The sequence below is a fragment of the Ammospiza nelsoni genome, chromosome 1 (assembly GCF_027579445.1).
Source record: "Ammospiza nelsoni isolate bAmmNel1 chromosome 1, bAmmNel1.pri, whole genome shotgun sequence".
Taxonomy (NCBI): domain Eukaryota; kingdom Metazoa; phylum Chordata; class Aves; order Passeriformes; family Passerellidae; genus Ammospiza; species Ammospiza nelsoni.
In genome coordinates, this window is record NC_080633.1 from 25,549,719 (window position 1) to 25,564,747 (window position 15,029).

A 15,029-nucleotide genomic window follows, 5' to 3' on the forward strand; every position below is an offset into this window, starting at 1 on the left:
GTTTTGGGAAAAAAGGAAGGGTTTTAATTCACAGGCAGGCATAGTATGGCACTTCATAGCATCCATTTTCCAAAGAGAGACAGATATAAACTAGCCACAGAAATTATTTTCCTGATGAGTCTGAACTGTGAAGAGGGAAAAAGGCAGCATATTCCAGTGGGTGGTCGTGGTGCAGTTGAATCTTCCCATGTACCCCAACTGCAGGTGCAGTCTGCCTGTTTAGACGTCTGACCCCACTGAAGTGTGTTGAGTTAAACACAGAAAAACATACCTGATCCTCCTAGTTGCAACAGATAAATAAGATTTTAAACATAGCAGTTGTGAACTTGGGTGATGGGGGTTGGTTTTTCTTCTTCTTTTTATAATTAATGTCTTACAACCCAAGTTCTCAGAAAAACCTAGAAGGTCATCTGAGAATCCAAATCAGAGGGCATTTCTGTGTCAAACAGGAATCTGCAGGTGGGTAGGGCTCCTGGCATGCAGAAAGCCCCAGATTGCAAGTAGGGGATTTTTGATATCTGCTTTGGGAAGACCAAATGCCAGGGAGGCTGGAGAGGGGCCAGGAGGGAGGAAGAGGCCTTCCTTGCCAGGGGCAGGGAGACTTTGAAGTGTGACCCCGAGCAGAGGAGGGTGGGCAGGCTGGCAGCGGAGGCAGAGGCAGCGGGTGGGCAGCGGGGTGCGGGAGCTGCGGGGGCAGGAGGGCAGGCAGGGGTCAGGGTGGGCAGGGGGTTCCCAGCCCCGGGGACAGCCGTGCTGGGAGCTGGGTGCTCTCCCAACAGGCTGCAACAAGCTGCTTGGGGGAAACCGGCTGTGTTTTTAACAGCTGGTTTAACGTAATGAGGGCTGAGCAGCCTCCAAAGCAGCCCGGATCACATGCCTCAGGAGAAGCAGTGGGTGAAATATCAGTTTAGGAATCAGGAGACCAGGATTTCATTCTGTCATCTACAGCTGTTTGAGGAGTGACTGGGGGCAAGAAGCTGATGTGCTTGTGCCCTGGCTTCTCTGCCACCAAAAGGTGTTGCTCGCCTGGATACCCCCCTGCAACTGAGTGTCTAGAAGTGGAAGCTTCTCCTCTTCCAGTGTGGTAGAACAAAAATATTAAATTGAAAATTCAATTAAAATATGGCAAGTTCAAAACTGTCAGAGGGAATTCCTTTTTCACATACGCTGATGCAAATCATGGCTAACCCCAGTGACTAAGGTGAAGTGACGTCAGTGGGAAACAGAATTAAGTGGGGTCCGTTTACTGCCCATAAAAGTAATGAGCACACACTCATCCAGCCCTGACCCAGTGTTTCTTTTGTAGTTTAAAAATTTTTAATAAAGTATTTTTTGCCTGCCTTTTCCTAAGAAAAATGTTGAAATTAATCTTTGCTCATGTAAAATGCAGTTGCCATATGACTAATGGTTATTTTTAAAGTGCTGAGAGAAATTTATGCCTGTGTGTGTCAAGGAGACAAAGAGAGGGAGTTTTTGTCTATTTGCTGTGGTAATTGTTTATGAATATAGTTGTTTTTTCCAATTATCCTTTCCAGTTTTAATATATTAGCAGCCTTGTCTCCATTTCTGTCGGTTGAGGTTTGTGTGTAAATGTAGGAATTCATGCTGTCAGATATTTCAGTGACAAAAACATATGCTACATCTTAAGCACTGGGTTTTATTCATAAAATCCCATAAAACTGGGATGGGAAGATTTGTGGAAAAGATGGCACTAAAAGTTAAACAATGGTCATACAAAAAACTGTGTGGCCATTCAGATGATTTCTGGGCCTTGAAGTGAACATTTATTTCATGTTCAAAAACGAAGGAAAAACTCTGAAAGGCCAGAACTCATGCTAATACCTGAAGGAGAAGCTAAATCCAGAGTCAGGGCTGGAGAATTTGTCCTAAGGCATATTAGTATGGCTGCATGAGCAGAGATACAGTATGGAAGTGGAGAATTAATTTCTCCTACGACAGCTATATTTTGTAATGTTGCTTGTGCAAAAACCCAGTGGAAAATAGACGAGGTGGCCAGTGGAGTCAAAAGTCATTTTCACTTGGAATAAATGAGTCTATGAGTGAAGTCCTAGGCCCCTATATGTCAGAAGTAATGATCCCACAGAATTCACTTGGACTACATTGTACTTAAAGTTTTAAGTACCTAGTGCCCAGCTGAGGCAACCACGATTGACCTCTGTATCAGGGGCAGTGTAAGTGCCAGATACTTCATCTGTGTGTGTGTGTTTAGTGTGAAAGCAGCTTTTGTTTTACAATTGCTGCTCATGCCATCGCTTGTGGGGACTGGTTTTCATTAACATACTTAAGTTTTTGTGATTTAACACTATTGCATGATCTGAGTGTTTCAAAATGTCTTGAGCAGGCCCTATCCAGAAGTTTGCCACGTGTCTCAGTGCCCTTTCCCAGGGCAGGAGTCATTTCACACTGCTGGCATGACATGATTTCCTCCAGCAGCACAGCAGGAACAAATCCTCAATGGTTTCAGAGGCTGTGAAAATCTGCATGGTTTAGTAATCCCCTTCTTCATCCACAGAAATGAAGGGTCTCCATCTTTTTTCTTCCACAAGGTTAACTGCAGTTATGCTGGGGCAGGGTATTTTAAATTTATACTATTTGGTTTTGGAGTTGGAGGCCTGTAAATGCTACTGTAAGGCTTCTGATGTTCAAACATTATTTCATGTTGGTATTTCATTTGAAGGCCCAACCATGGCCAAGGAAAGGAAACTTCTGTACTTTTATTTTTGTGTTACATCTTCCAGCTGGAATATTTTCAAACACAATAGAATTGAACATGAGATTTGGAGAGGGCAAGAGAGGAGAAAAGGGAGTCAGCTAGAAGAGGTGATGACTCCAGTGGGGTACTTAGCAGTTTAGTTCTCTGGGGACTGAAAAACACTTTCAACCAGTGTGATGTTGCAACAGCCCAAAAGAGGAGAGAAAAATCCACGTCTGATCTAGACCAACCAGAAACTAAAAACAAGGGACACTTTGAATTCTTAGACTCTCACCACAACTGAAAACTGTGTTCAGGCCAAGGAACTGGAAAATCAGTTTCTTGGGTTAGAGAAATGCTTCCCTGAAGAGTCAGAAGCAGCTTTCCATTTTAATTGGTACAGAAACGATTGTGTTCTGAAGCAGTGATCCTAACATTTGAACCGCTGCAAAGGTTTGCAGTCAGGGCTACAAAGAGTTTAGTGAAATGCTACAGTACAACAAATTTTTCTGTGACATTTTCTTGCCATTTGGCTCGGTTAGTCTATCATTTGTCACAAAATGGAAAAATAAGATCTGTCTTCATAATGTACCAAAAAGAAATCTGACGGCAAACACAAGTCAGGAAGAGGCATAGGGACAGGAGCTGAGTGGTGTAACCCTAGATCAAGAGATGGTTTTGAGAAATCATATACTGGGGACCTCAGAATCCCCTGACCAGGAGTAATTGAATGTGGTAATTGTTAAGGAGAGCTTTGAGAAGAAATCTTGAGTAAAAATTACGTACAGTGTGCTTGTTTTAAGAGGGAAGTGTAGTAAATTTCAGGACAAATTTTTAAGTGGCAATAGCACAGGCACGGCCTATGCTGTAGGCAAAATAAATTTTCTGAACTAAATGACTTCTCTCAGTCGGCCAGGCTAAGTGTTTGTTTTTGGGGTGAAATACGTATTTCCTTCATTGCGTTTGTACAAGGATAGCTGAAGCCTGAGAGCAGGACTCTGGGGATCTGGTTGTAATGGCTGGTAATAACACCTGCCCTTTATGGGATGAGGGGTGAAGTCGTGCAAATTTGCATTGCAGAATAAGGGATGAGATCAGAACGCCTTTCTTAGATGTGTCAGAGACATGGGAGATGTACTTAGTTTAGCAAGAATCAAGAAAAATAGGATTTTTCTGTTAGTCTTGCACTTTTAAAGCTGATGTATCATTACTAGTCTATTTACTGTGGAAGACTTTAGGCTAAATAAAGTCACAGAGAACTGCCCTGCAGCCTTCTGGATTAAAATGATAAATGTGTCAAGCATTATATTATTTTGTGCATAAATTTTAGAACAATATTTTCTTTAAAGTTACTCAGTAAATATGCTTGACTCAGGTAAAAGTAGCATGACTCCTACAGCCTGTATTTTACCAATCTTCAAACTTCTCTTTTGCATAAGAGCACCACTGCACTTTGATAACAACACATGACAAAAGATAACAAAATCAAGGGAGTTTGAAGATGCTAGGCAGTCTGTTCTTGTAGCACTGTGATTTTTTTCTTGCTCATGCAGAAATGCAGTCAAGTAACAGATCATTTTTTTCAGGATTAAAATAATGTATGTGGAAAATGAAGGAAGAACATAATATAATTCTGTTTAAGTTTTATAGGTGCTGTGGTCATAAGATAGTTCCAGAAATGAATTCATCAGTTCTAGCCTTTCTTTTTCTAATGTTCTTTGTTCATCTGATGGCCATTGGAAAGCACAACTCGCTGTGCTAGTTCATAAGGACAAGGTGGTATGTTGGGAGTGTTCTGTAACAGGGATGGGGAACTTCACAGGGATGAGCCAGAGCTTTTATATGTTCCTCCAATACACATTGAAGTATTTTTCTGGATAATGAGCACTAGTACCTTGAATGCATATGATTCTTGAGTGCAAATATGCTTGCAAGCTCCAGCTCACATGAAATTCTCATCTGAAATTTGTTGCCTGTTTCAAGGAGCTTAGGGCAAGTTCTGTTCACCTGTGGGGTTTTTGCTCAGTATTGAGGTCTGAGTAGTGTTCCTTGCTTTGGCTAAATGAAATACATTTTAGAAGGCAGCTGCCTAATGCAAGAATATTTCCATCTGGGATGACTAACATGTGCCCAATGTACGTCCAGTCTCACATCCCACTCTGCAAACAAGATCCACTGATGAATTAATTATCTTCTTGCTTCAAAGGGCAGTCAAAAGATGAAAGTAAAAAACTGGACAGATTTCAAAAAATGACATTATATGAAAAATAGGTCATTCAGCCAGATTGCAAATCACAGCTTTTCAAAAATGCGGATTGTCAGGCAGTCCTATCTCAAAAAATATGGCTTCTCTTGCTTGTTGCATATTTTGCTAGTGATGGAAAGAACATATTCATAAAGGAAAGACAGTGTTTTAACTCCTACTTAGGATAATGCCAACAGTATTCAACTTGTTTGGTTCAGGCTTATGCCAATATGAATACAATGCATTTGTCCTTGTTCAGTTTGTAGTTCTTTTGTAACAGTAGCAGCAAAGTTATTTTGAACAGTTGTAAATATAAAACTTATATAGTGGTTTCTGGTATTTCATAGTTGCAAATATGGACTCTGCTTTTTGTGAAGACACTTGATTTTATTGAAAGTGTCATATCCATGGCTGATGATATAAAACCCCATATAACAACCCACTGGCTTCTCATATATCACTGACTCAGTCAATAAAATATATAATTGTGATGCTAATGAAATTGGGATTTTAAAGCCGTGTCTTTAACAAAGGGATTGTTTGTACCTACCCAGAATTAAAACCAGAGCTATCGGTCTAATTCAGTATAGCTGTCAATTCTAAAAACAATACACAGAAGCTGCAACTTCTTAGCTTCAGAGGCACAGGTCTGAGGAGGTGTCAATCCTACACTGAAGAAGAATGCACAACATGCTGCCTGCTGTTTAACGTATTGGCAGATCAGAGACCATGACTGCATCCCCCCAAAAATCAGCTATTTAGTAATCTATTTGAGCAGTACCAGTGCTGACTCCCTAAAACTGGCAATCCAAAAAAGGCAATACAGTATTCATCTCAAGAATTGAAACCCTAAGCCAATGTCATGTGTAGTCCTCTCAGATGCAATTATTTATTCTAGTATTCAAGTTTGTCTTGAATGTGCCTGGTATGTTTTTATGTGCTGTAAAAATAAATACAGTGGTTTAAAAGCCCTGGAAAGTCCAAGTAGGTATTAAATAGTCCAGCACTGCAGAAATGCAGCTTCTGATTTTCTGAGATCATCTGTGCTCTCTGTGAATATCTGATCCAATTCGGCACATCTGGACATTTCTTCTGCAGCTGCCAGGGAGCTGGCCATGTATTCACAGAGCTTTCCTCTGTACCACCTATTGCAAGTGGTTGTGGTGTCCAAGGCAAAGACCAGGCATAGAGCAGGCTCATTGGAGCTAGTAGTTGGATAACATTTGAAAATTAGTATTTACACCCAGATGAAAAAAAACCCAGGTTTGTAGGGAGAGGTCATACTCTTATTAGGGCAACTTCTATAGTTGGGAAAAACAGACAAGCTTTTAGACAGACAGGACCACTTCTGGTCTGGAACAGAAGCAGAAGTGTTCAAGCTAAGAGACCAAAATGAAAACAATTGCTCTACTTTTCCTTTGTCAAGCACTGTTCAGATTGGCCACCTCCTAGATCCTGGAGAGTCATCAAGCTCTGAGTTATGAAGAAAACATTTTTAATCCAGTTATCTCAGTCTGTATTAATCCCACATATGGCTCCACCAGCTTCAGCAGACAGACATCATTATCCAAGCATTTAATGATCATTTCCATTGAGGATTTGTTTATTTATAGAAGGCAGGGTGGCCTTAGTGGGCAGGACTCTAGGCTGAAACTCTGAAGCCCACTCTGTGTTCCCTAAGCTGCGTGGTGTGCAGTGAGTGGGTCTGTCAGCTTCTGTGTGGTAAATAGACATACCCAAACTGGCCTCCTTGCAAAGTCCTTTTATATCCACAAAGGAGAAGTGTTGCATGGCAGGTACACACTTCTTCATTACTAGCTCTTTTTCATGTGGTTCCTTTAATAGACATTTGAGTTCTGATAGTGTTACACCCTGTTCTCTTCTGAGCAGGGCGCAACACTACTGCTGGTGCTGGTAGCATCTCTGTTTGCCAAATGTGACGAAAAGACTCCTACTACTGTGATGTGAGCAGCTAGAAAGCTGTTTCTCTAAGCTTCCTAATATTAGATATGCTCTGAAAAGGGAAAGGCTATGTATGTTCAGGAAATACACAAGTTTCTTCATCTGGAAAATTATTGCAATCTGAGTGGGCACGTGTGGAAATGAATAACCATGTAGATGTTCATAGATTCTCCAGTAAATGTACAGTAAATGCTATCTTTGCCACCTTTAAATAAAACACAGGAAAATGAATGCTGAAGCACTTCCCATTATTCTTAATGTATATGTATGTGCAGTCAAATGACAAATGTATAACAAAAACAAATGTATGTACTATGAACAAGTGTGAGGATGCATACATTGGTATTAAATAGTATGCTATATATATATATATATATATATATATATATATATCTAATGTCATATAAACATTTAGGTTGCAAAGCCAAGCAACATTAGGTAGTCCAGAATGCAGATTTCTTGAGCATTCTTGATCAGCCCTCTTCAATATGTAGGATGATATAATTTTAATTGCATGATAACATTTGGGGGCTTTTTTCCTTAACATATTCTTGCTTCAGCCAGTCAATAAGGGAGCAGTTTTTTAACATTTCTGCTTTTTATCTTCTTCTGTTGAGTGCTCTGGCCTCAGATCTCATATTAGTGCACATGATCAAAGTATTACACTGAACACAGAAAAAACATTAATCCACTTTCAAGGTTTAGTTTTGCTGTTGCTTCCTCAACAGCATCATAATATGCCACAAATCCTGATGAACATGTCTCTGCAAAACATCTATGCAGGGTGAGAATTCTATTTATTTTTTTTTAACAATATTATTGCCATCTTGCATAAGCACTTAAGCACAGGGGAAGAAAGGACAAAAATGTCAGAATGACAACTTTCACTGAAAGCTGGAAAAGGGAGCTGTGGGAGCCTTTGCATGTGTAGAATTTCCCTAAGACTTTCTCCACTCAAAGCACGGTGCCAGTTGACTTCAGCTTTCAGCACTTCTGCATTTCAGGCCCCAGGTGTCTCTTGCTGAGCACCCAGAAAATGAAGCCAACCACTCAAGAGGGAGGAAATTCCAGAATTATGTCATCATGCCTACATGTGGGGAGGGGAAAGGAGCTAATCGTGCCCAGACAATCCAAATTCTGGCATTTGCTAAGATTTTAGCATTTGACTCACAACCCTATCATTCTTTTAGCTGAGTTTCTCTGTGTATGTGTATACATTTCTCTGTAAATAAATAAGGACATCTAAACTGTGGCTAATCTCTATAAACTCTTGCACTGCTTTCTCAGTAAAACTATTTTGACGTTTGTGCCCTTGGAAAAAGGCATGATGTGTTTTAATAACCTTTACTTGCTTCCATTTATCCCTACACTGCACTAGAAGCAGGAAAGGACTATAGACAAACAAATATTTGATGCCCAAAATTAGAGGGATCAAGGACTTCTAGAAACAGGGATAACTTTGCTTCACTTCAACCTGAAAACCTGATACTAAATCTCAAGTTCTAAATTTGCTACATGATCCCTATCCATTACCAAATTGCAAGCGAAGCGTTAAAAAGCATTGCAAAAAGCCTTAAAAATCCCAAATACTTCAGCTGAATATTGGTGTAGTTTTTGTTTGCTGCCTGAAAATTTTCTCAAACCCTTCACCTTCTGAAACTTCCCTGCACAAGCTCTCAGGTTAGAAACAGGATAAAAATGGAAGCAAAATCCATATTTAAACAGCTAGTTCCAAAAGTTGGTGCTTTAGGGAATGAAAACCTTTAATGCAAGACTCACAAAACTTTTGTAGGAGCTGGTTTTATTAGTATCTACCATAATTCTGTCTGTGTGTATATATCTGTACAGCATTGTGATCCTATCTGCGTGTGCATGGTTCTTGAGGCTGGCAGAGTATTCACTCCCTGCTGCACCAGGCACTCACACTTCTCTCCTGTTCTTTGAAGCTGGGAGTGCCTTTCTTCCATGCATCCCCATCTCCCCTAGCACCACAGACCAATGGCACAAGGACCTTTTTTACCCCTCCTGTGCGTGTACAGCAGGAGAGCTCTCCTCACCAGCTCTCTGCTGACTGTGCTGGATGCTATCTGTCTTTCAGCCAGTGGACAGAGCAATGTATTTACCCTGCCAAACTGAACCACCCTGGCTTACTCTCTAAAAGTTTGTCCTTAGTCCTTCTGTGTAGGGTATCTGGGGAAAAGTAGGCACCAAAGGGAGGCATTGTGAGTACCCTACCTTCTTTTCCACCTCAGGTTCCATGGTCTGACAAATCCCTGATAAGGGAATGGCATTCATTAGTATGAATTTAAATTCATACTAATGAATTTAGTTTAAATTCTGGAAATGCCTCTTTATCCATGCTGGATTCGTCCTCCCTTTCCAGCTTGGGAAGCACATGGCTATCCCTCCTCCCTGGTGGCTGGGGAGATGAGTTTTTCCTTTTTCCCCACTGCAGTCACTAGCAGTAAGGGGAGTGATGGCAGATTTTATGCCAAGATTTCCTCATTTTACCAACAGGGAAAAGCACATCTGTCCATGCTGAGACGCCTCCTTACAGCATGTGCCTGAGACATGATCTCCAGCCAAGAGACTGCAGAATCACAGAATCAGAGAATATTCTGAGTCTGGAAAGGACCCACAAAGATCATGGAGTCCAACTCTTAAGTTAATGGCCCATATGGCAGCTAGCAACGTGTCCCCTCTGGGCTTCTGGAGAAGTCCTAGGGTAGGCAGTGTGGTGGGAGTAGTACGGTGCCTATTACGTTATTGAAAACAAAATACAGCTGCATGTTCCTGTTGCTTAAATGCAACCTGTCAGCACCAGCATCTCACAAGAAGCCAGGACTCATTACAGCCAGCCGTCATAGCAGAAGGTGCCAGTAACCAGCCAGCTGGAGAAGGATGATATGTTTTCCCCATTAACATGGCAGGTTAGAGCAGGAAGTGTGCCTGGAGAAACACCATGACATGAGGAACTGTATGGCGACAGGAGGTTGTTCAGAAAGCCCCAGAGGAACTGCAGTGTTCTCCTGATGGCTGAATGCCCCAGGGCATAGACAACATGTGGTCTCTTGTGCCCTGGACCAATACAGGGCACCAGTGATGCTTGCTATGCCTTGGTGGTATGTCAAGCTCCAAAATAACTGCAAAATAATTCCTCCATAGCCCATGGATTTACTCATCCTAATTGTTAAATACTTTTAGGAACAGCTCTATTTTCATTCCTCATAGTTCACAAAATCTAGAAAGATGTGTGTCTTTATCCTCTCAAGAATGTGAGTGGGTTGGGTGCCAGCCCTGGGCACAGGAAAAATGGATCACATTGCTGTAACAAGCTGCTAACAAGTAATGAGGGCTAGGTAGACTCTGAGGCATTTTGGTGCATCACTGTCTTTTCAGCTCTGCTTGTATTATGTTCTGGTCTGGACAATCAGAACTGTTGTAACTCAGAGAAACATCAAGGAATGAATGGTTTGCCTTCCTGAATAAAATGAGAACATGTGAGTGTGGGGAGAGAGGGGGAGGGAGAGATGCATTTGCATAGGTCAGGAAAGGTCATTAAAACATCTGGCAGTAGTAACTGACATGTGTCAAATTTTAGTGTTCATTAAATTTGTATTAATGCAAGAATGGTTCCTAAGCTCCAAATGCCACTTTTGGTTGCTATATTCCCCCAGCTGATGGTGATGACTTTTCAGAACTGTGCCATGCTTGTTTCCTTGCTAGTGGCATCTGACCTGAGGTCAGTTTTCTGTTTAACCTATTCCTGTAGGTCAAAAGACAAATTAATCTGGTGAGAATTGAATTGAAAATGAGGTATCTGGATAGCAGGTGTCCCAGCTGTGGAATAGCTGCCAGGCTGAAAGGTATTTGTATCTGTCCTCATGCCATCCAAGGAGTCATATCCGAGGTCAGGGAGATATTCAGTTGACATGTGAGAGGGGAAGTTACAGGGAGCAGAAGTGGCAGGTGCCCTGTGCGAGCAGATTATCTTGCAGTCAGGGGGGAAATGTCTAAGAGTGTCACTCTGAGCATAAATGTACATGTTCCATGTATTGGGCACTTTGCCTTGCCATTTTATAATTGTAAAGAAGTCAGACAATTTCCAGGCCCCTTAAGGAGGAGAATCTAACAAATCTTTTTCTTCCTTTTTTTCTTTTTTTTAGAGGATGAAGATGATGAAGAGATGGTGGAGCCAAAAACACAGGATGACTTAGAGACAGAAAATCAAGACCAGAAGCAGGAAGTGAAAGAAGGTACTTTAAAAATGAAAAGGATTATTTTGGATGTTTAAAGGATAAGATTCTGCCAGTAGCTACTCTCATAAGTAGTTTTCACTATTGAGAACACTGAAATTGAACAATCACCAGTTTTAATGATTCAAAACCATATGAGTAGCATGAAAGCAGAAAATTGTATCCCAGAGACCCAGCTGGTAGGCCTGAGAAGATTGTGAAAGGCATGAGGCTTGAGCTGTTTAGCAGAATGTCCTGCATGTCCTTATAATTTGAAAATGAAGTAGGGATTCTTGGATCCTAGTACTGGTATAATTTGTCCTCTGGCTCAAGTGTCCTGCTTATGTGAAAGATTTAAAATGGGAATGCCAGGCATTCCAGCAGTTCTATAAAGTTTGTTGGTCTTTAGAGACTTTTGGAGCCCATAACTGCCTGCCTGCTAGAGAGGAACAAAGCTAAACCTAGTGGTAGTCAGGAATCTTCCAGCAGAAAATGATTTCACTTGAAAAATGTCTTCTGTCAAAATCAAAACATTTTGTGGGAACTGCCTCAAGGAACTTAAAAAACCCCTCTGAAGCCAGACTGGTCCAGCCCTTCTGTCCATTACTCTGTATTGAGGTGCTCTGCACTGTTACAAGAGACAAAAATTCAGGTTACTACTTGCTTCTGGTGCAGACAAGGGACACTTGTTTAAGTCATGCATGTCAGCACTGATGTGGTAGATATGCTTGATGCCTCTTCTCCTTTCCTTGGACCTGTCTTAGCTTTCAAATTAGAAGAATGGTGTGAAATTTGGTCTTCCTCATCTAGAAATGTACTAGGGTATTGGCTATGCTGGTGTGTCAATGCCTTCCACGGTCAATGGTCATTCCTGTGTTGAGTAGGGAAAAAGAACTGAAATAGCAGCAGCTGTAGGGTAGAAGGAAATGGGTTTCTTCTCCAGCATTTCTTAATTTTGTATTGCCAGGACTGCTCAAAATTCTGTTTAGCCTCTTGAAAGGTAGTTTATTTCTTCAGGTAGGGCCTAAATTATTTCTTGCTATGGTGATCATTACCAGGATAGTTCTGTGAGCTTGGTTTTTCCCAAGATAATCTCACTAGGGGAAAAATATGGAGCCATTTTACATGGAAGCCCATGAAATCTTCAACTGGGAATACAGCAGCCAATGCTTATTTCTCATCCAGGGAGACTGGTATCTTTTCATCAGTATCCAAAAAAGACTAATCTGGTACACTAGTACCCACATTTACTATCCTCACCCACTGAAGTGCCAGCTGTACTATTTTGATTATAAATTGATTTTTCTTCCCTCTTTAGAGCATCACAGAAATCACCGCTGCCATAAATCCTGTAGTGTTCATTGCTTGTTTAGGTTCTTGTGGAAATGTGGAGAGATAAAAGTCCTCCTGCTCCTCATCATTCTGCTCCTTCCACTGGCCCCAGCCACTGATGCCATGGGCAGAGGGGACCAGTGCAGATAGCAGGAACAGGAGTCAGGCAAGTCTGCAAAGGCAGCACTGAGGACATGAGCAAGAAATGTGGCAACATAGAAAAACTTCATTCTTCATGGAAATTACTCTTCTTTTCAAAACTCGCATATTTTGCAGTCACTGGATCTAACACAGTATCCCTTTCTGTTGATGGCAACAGAAAGCCATAAAAACCTCTACTACTGCACTGTCCTGGGTTTCTGACTGTCCCTGTAATATTCAACTTAGAGCTTATCCCACACCCATTTATTCCCACAGAAAATTGATGCTAATGTTTACACATGGGGAGAGAGCACAAACTCCTGCAAGAAGAGAAGAAGAAAAAAATCAAACTAGAACCATGAACTGATTTGTTTTACTTTTTTAATGGGCTTTCAAGTTAGCCTTTTATGTACTTTGCTCACCAGCCACCAGTGCCGACATCTTTTATTTCTTTGCAGTGCTTTAGTCAGAGGGCAGTGCTCCCCTTCCCTGCCCAGCAGACCCCCAGGAGCAGTAGATCATCTGGGCTGCTTTAGCACTGGTCTCAGGCACACCAGCTGCAGGCTGGAAAAGCAAGGCACAGCTCGTTTCAGCTGAACTGACTTTGTAAGGTGCTAACATCTGACGGGGTTCAAGGAAGAAGAAAACATGCTCATTGCCTGATAGAAAGTGAACTTGACCTGTAGTATGTGTTATGATAGATAAAATAGAGGAGTGCTGCTGACAGGCATTAACTGCTGTGAATCAGATGAAGCCATTGTCCACAAACTGACAAGGAATGGAGGCCCATTTTTTAGTGTTTGGTGTCATTCTCTCCCACTTGGCTTTAGCCCTTTTGCCTACAAAATCCCATTTTCCTCTCTGTTGTAATCACCCTTCTCATGTTCTGAGCAACATTCAGAGTTTTAAGCCATCGTTTGTGTTTCATGGAAGTGATTAAAACCATGTTACAAGTCAAACAGGAGTTTAGAAGAACATTTCCTGTTGGTGCTGCACTCTGTGTGCCTACTCAGAATTAATAGCTTTTCTGCAAATTAGCACATAATGGGTTAAAAGCATGTTTATGTTGGCATTAAGTACTCTGGCTTCTTTTTCTCTGCAAGGCAAGACAATATTTTGCAAACTTTTTAAAGAATCTCTAATAGACATTATAGTGGCGCCATTCACACTGCTATATAGTAGTTAAGGCTGTGTCAGCACTTCCATTATGAATCCTGTTTTTCAGGGATTTATAACCCAGCCGTAAAAATTTGCTCTGGGCTGAAATTTGGTTTCAGCTCAGGGAGCACATTTTTTAACAGATTAAAAAAATCAGCATGGCCTTTTTGAGTTACAGGAGTGTTAAGAAAAAATCCATGGGAGAGAGAAGTGCAAGGAGAGAAAGGCAGAGCATTTTTTCATGAATATAACTCAAAAATTGGTCAGGATAAAAAATAAAGTTTGGATGTAGTCTGTTCAGTCTCCCTTTCTCCAAGCCAACAGGACAAGGGTGCTCTATTTTTATAATGGTATTTTAAGAGGAAACGGGATTTTTTTTTCTATGTGGTTTATAGGTAGTTCAGCTTAATTTTTCAGACATTTATTGCATGCTTAATTTCCTCATCTTCCCCCTGCACACCCCAGAGCTGCCCTATGGGGTTTGGTGGGATTATTCAGCAGCCAAGGGTGTTTGCAGGGTCTGACCATGGTTCTGGACATGTCCCAGCATCACTGTCTGGCATGGCACCTCTTGCAGAGCTTCACTGCCATGGAGGCTTGAAGGGCAGAGGAACAGCTCAAGCCCCCCAGAGTGGAGTGGGAGATGAAGAACTGACTCGTTGACCTCTTGAAGTGCATGAAGCCTTGGGACCACCTTGTGTTCCTTCTGTGGGGCTGCCTGTTGCCATCCATGTCTCTGGTGCCTGTTCTCCCCATGGTTTTTGGAAGAACCGAGTGTGGGATACCTGATGGTGAACTGGGCTGGGCTCTGCCTGTTCCCAGCCTCTCCTGAACACATAAACAAGAGACTGATTCCAAACTGTGGCATCAAGTGGGATGGGGTTTTCCACCACCAGAGAGCTCTGGAGCTCCACCTAAGGCTCCTCTTTGTGTCAGTAGAAACCACAAGAACAACGGGATGGGCTTGGTCTTAAAAGTGGGCCTCAACCTGCATTTATCTGAAGCCATGGGCATATCCACAGAAACTTGCACGAAAGACTGCGATGGGAAAGGCTGAGATTTGCAGCTCCAAAGACCTGCTGTGCCCTGCTCTTGCCCTGGCTCTGTGCATGGGGCTCAGGTGTCCACAGAGCAGGCTGGGCTGGTGGGGATGGTTTCACTCCCAACAGCTCAGGCATCAGTATTGGAAAAGCAAGACAGGTTGTGGTGAGGTTTGTCATGGCCAGAAATGTCACAGTTTCAC

At 41.9% G+C, this 15,029-nt stretch overlaps 1 protein-coding gene across 9 annotated transcripts in view; it reads left to right on the forward strand.

Annotated features, from left to right (window-relative positions):
* DYNC1I1 (dynein cytoplasmic 1 intermediate chain 1) overlaps nucleotides 1-15,029 on the forward strand; it is a 186,548-nt gene that overhangs the window by 92,120 nt on the left and 79,399 nt on the right. For all 9 annotated transcript variants that reach the window (XM_059482963.1, XM_059482994.1, XM_059482986.1 and 6 more), the window contains one exon: nucleotides 11,087-11,176. In XM_059482963.1, coding sequence (XP_059338946.1) covers nucleotides 11,087-11,176 — 90 coding nt within the window. The remainder of the gene's footprint in view (nucleotides 1-11,086; nucleotides 11,177-15,029) is intronic.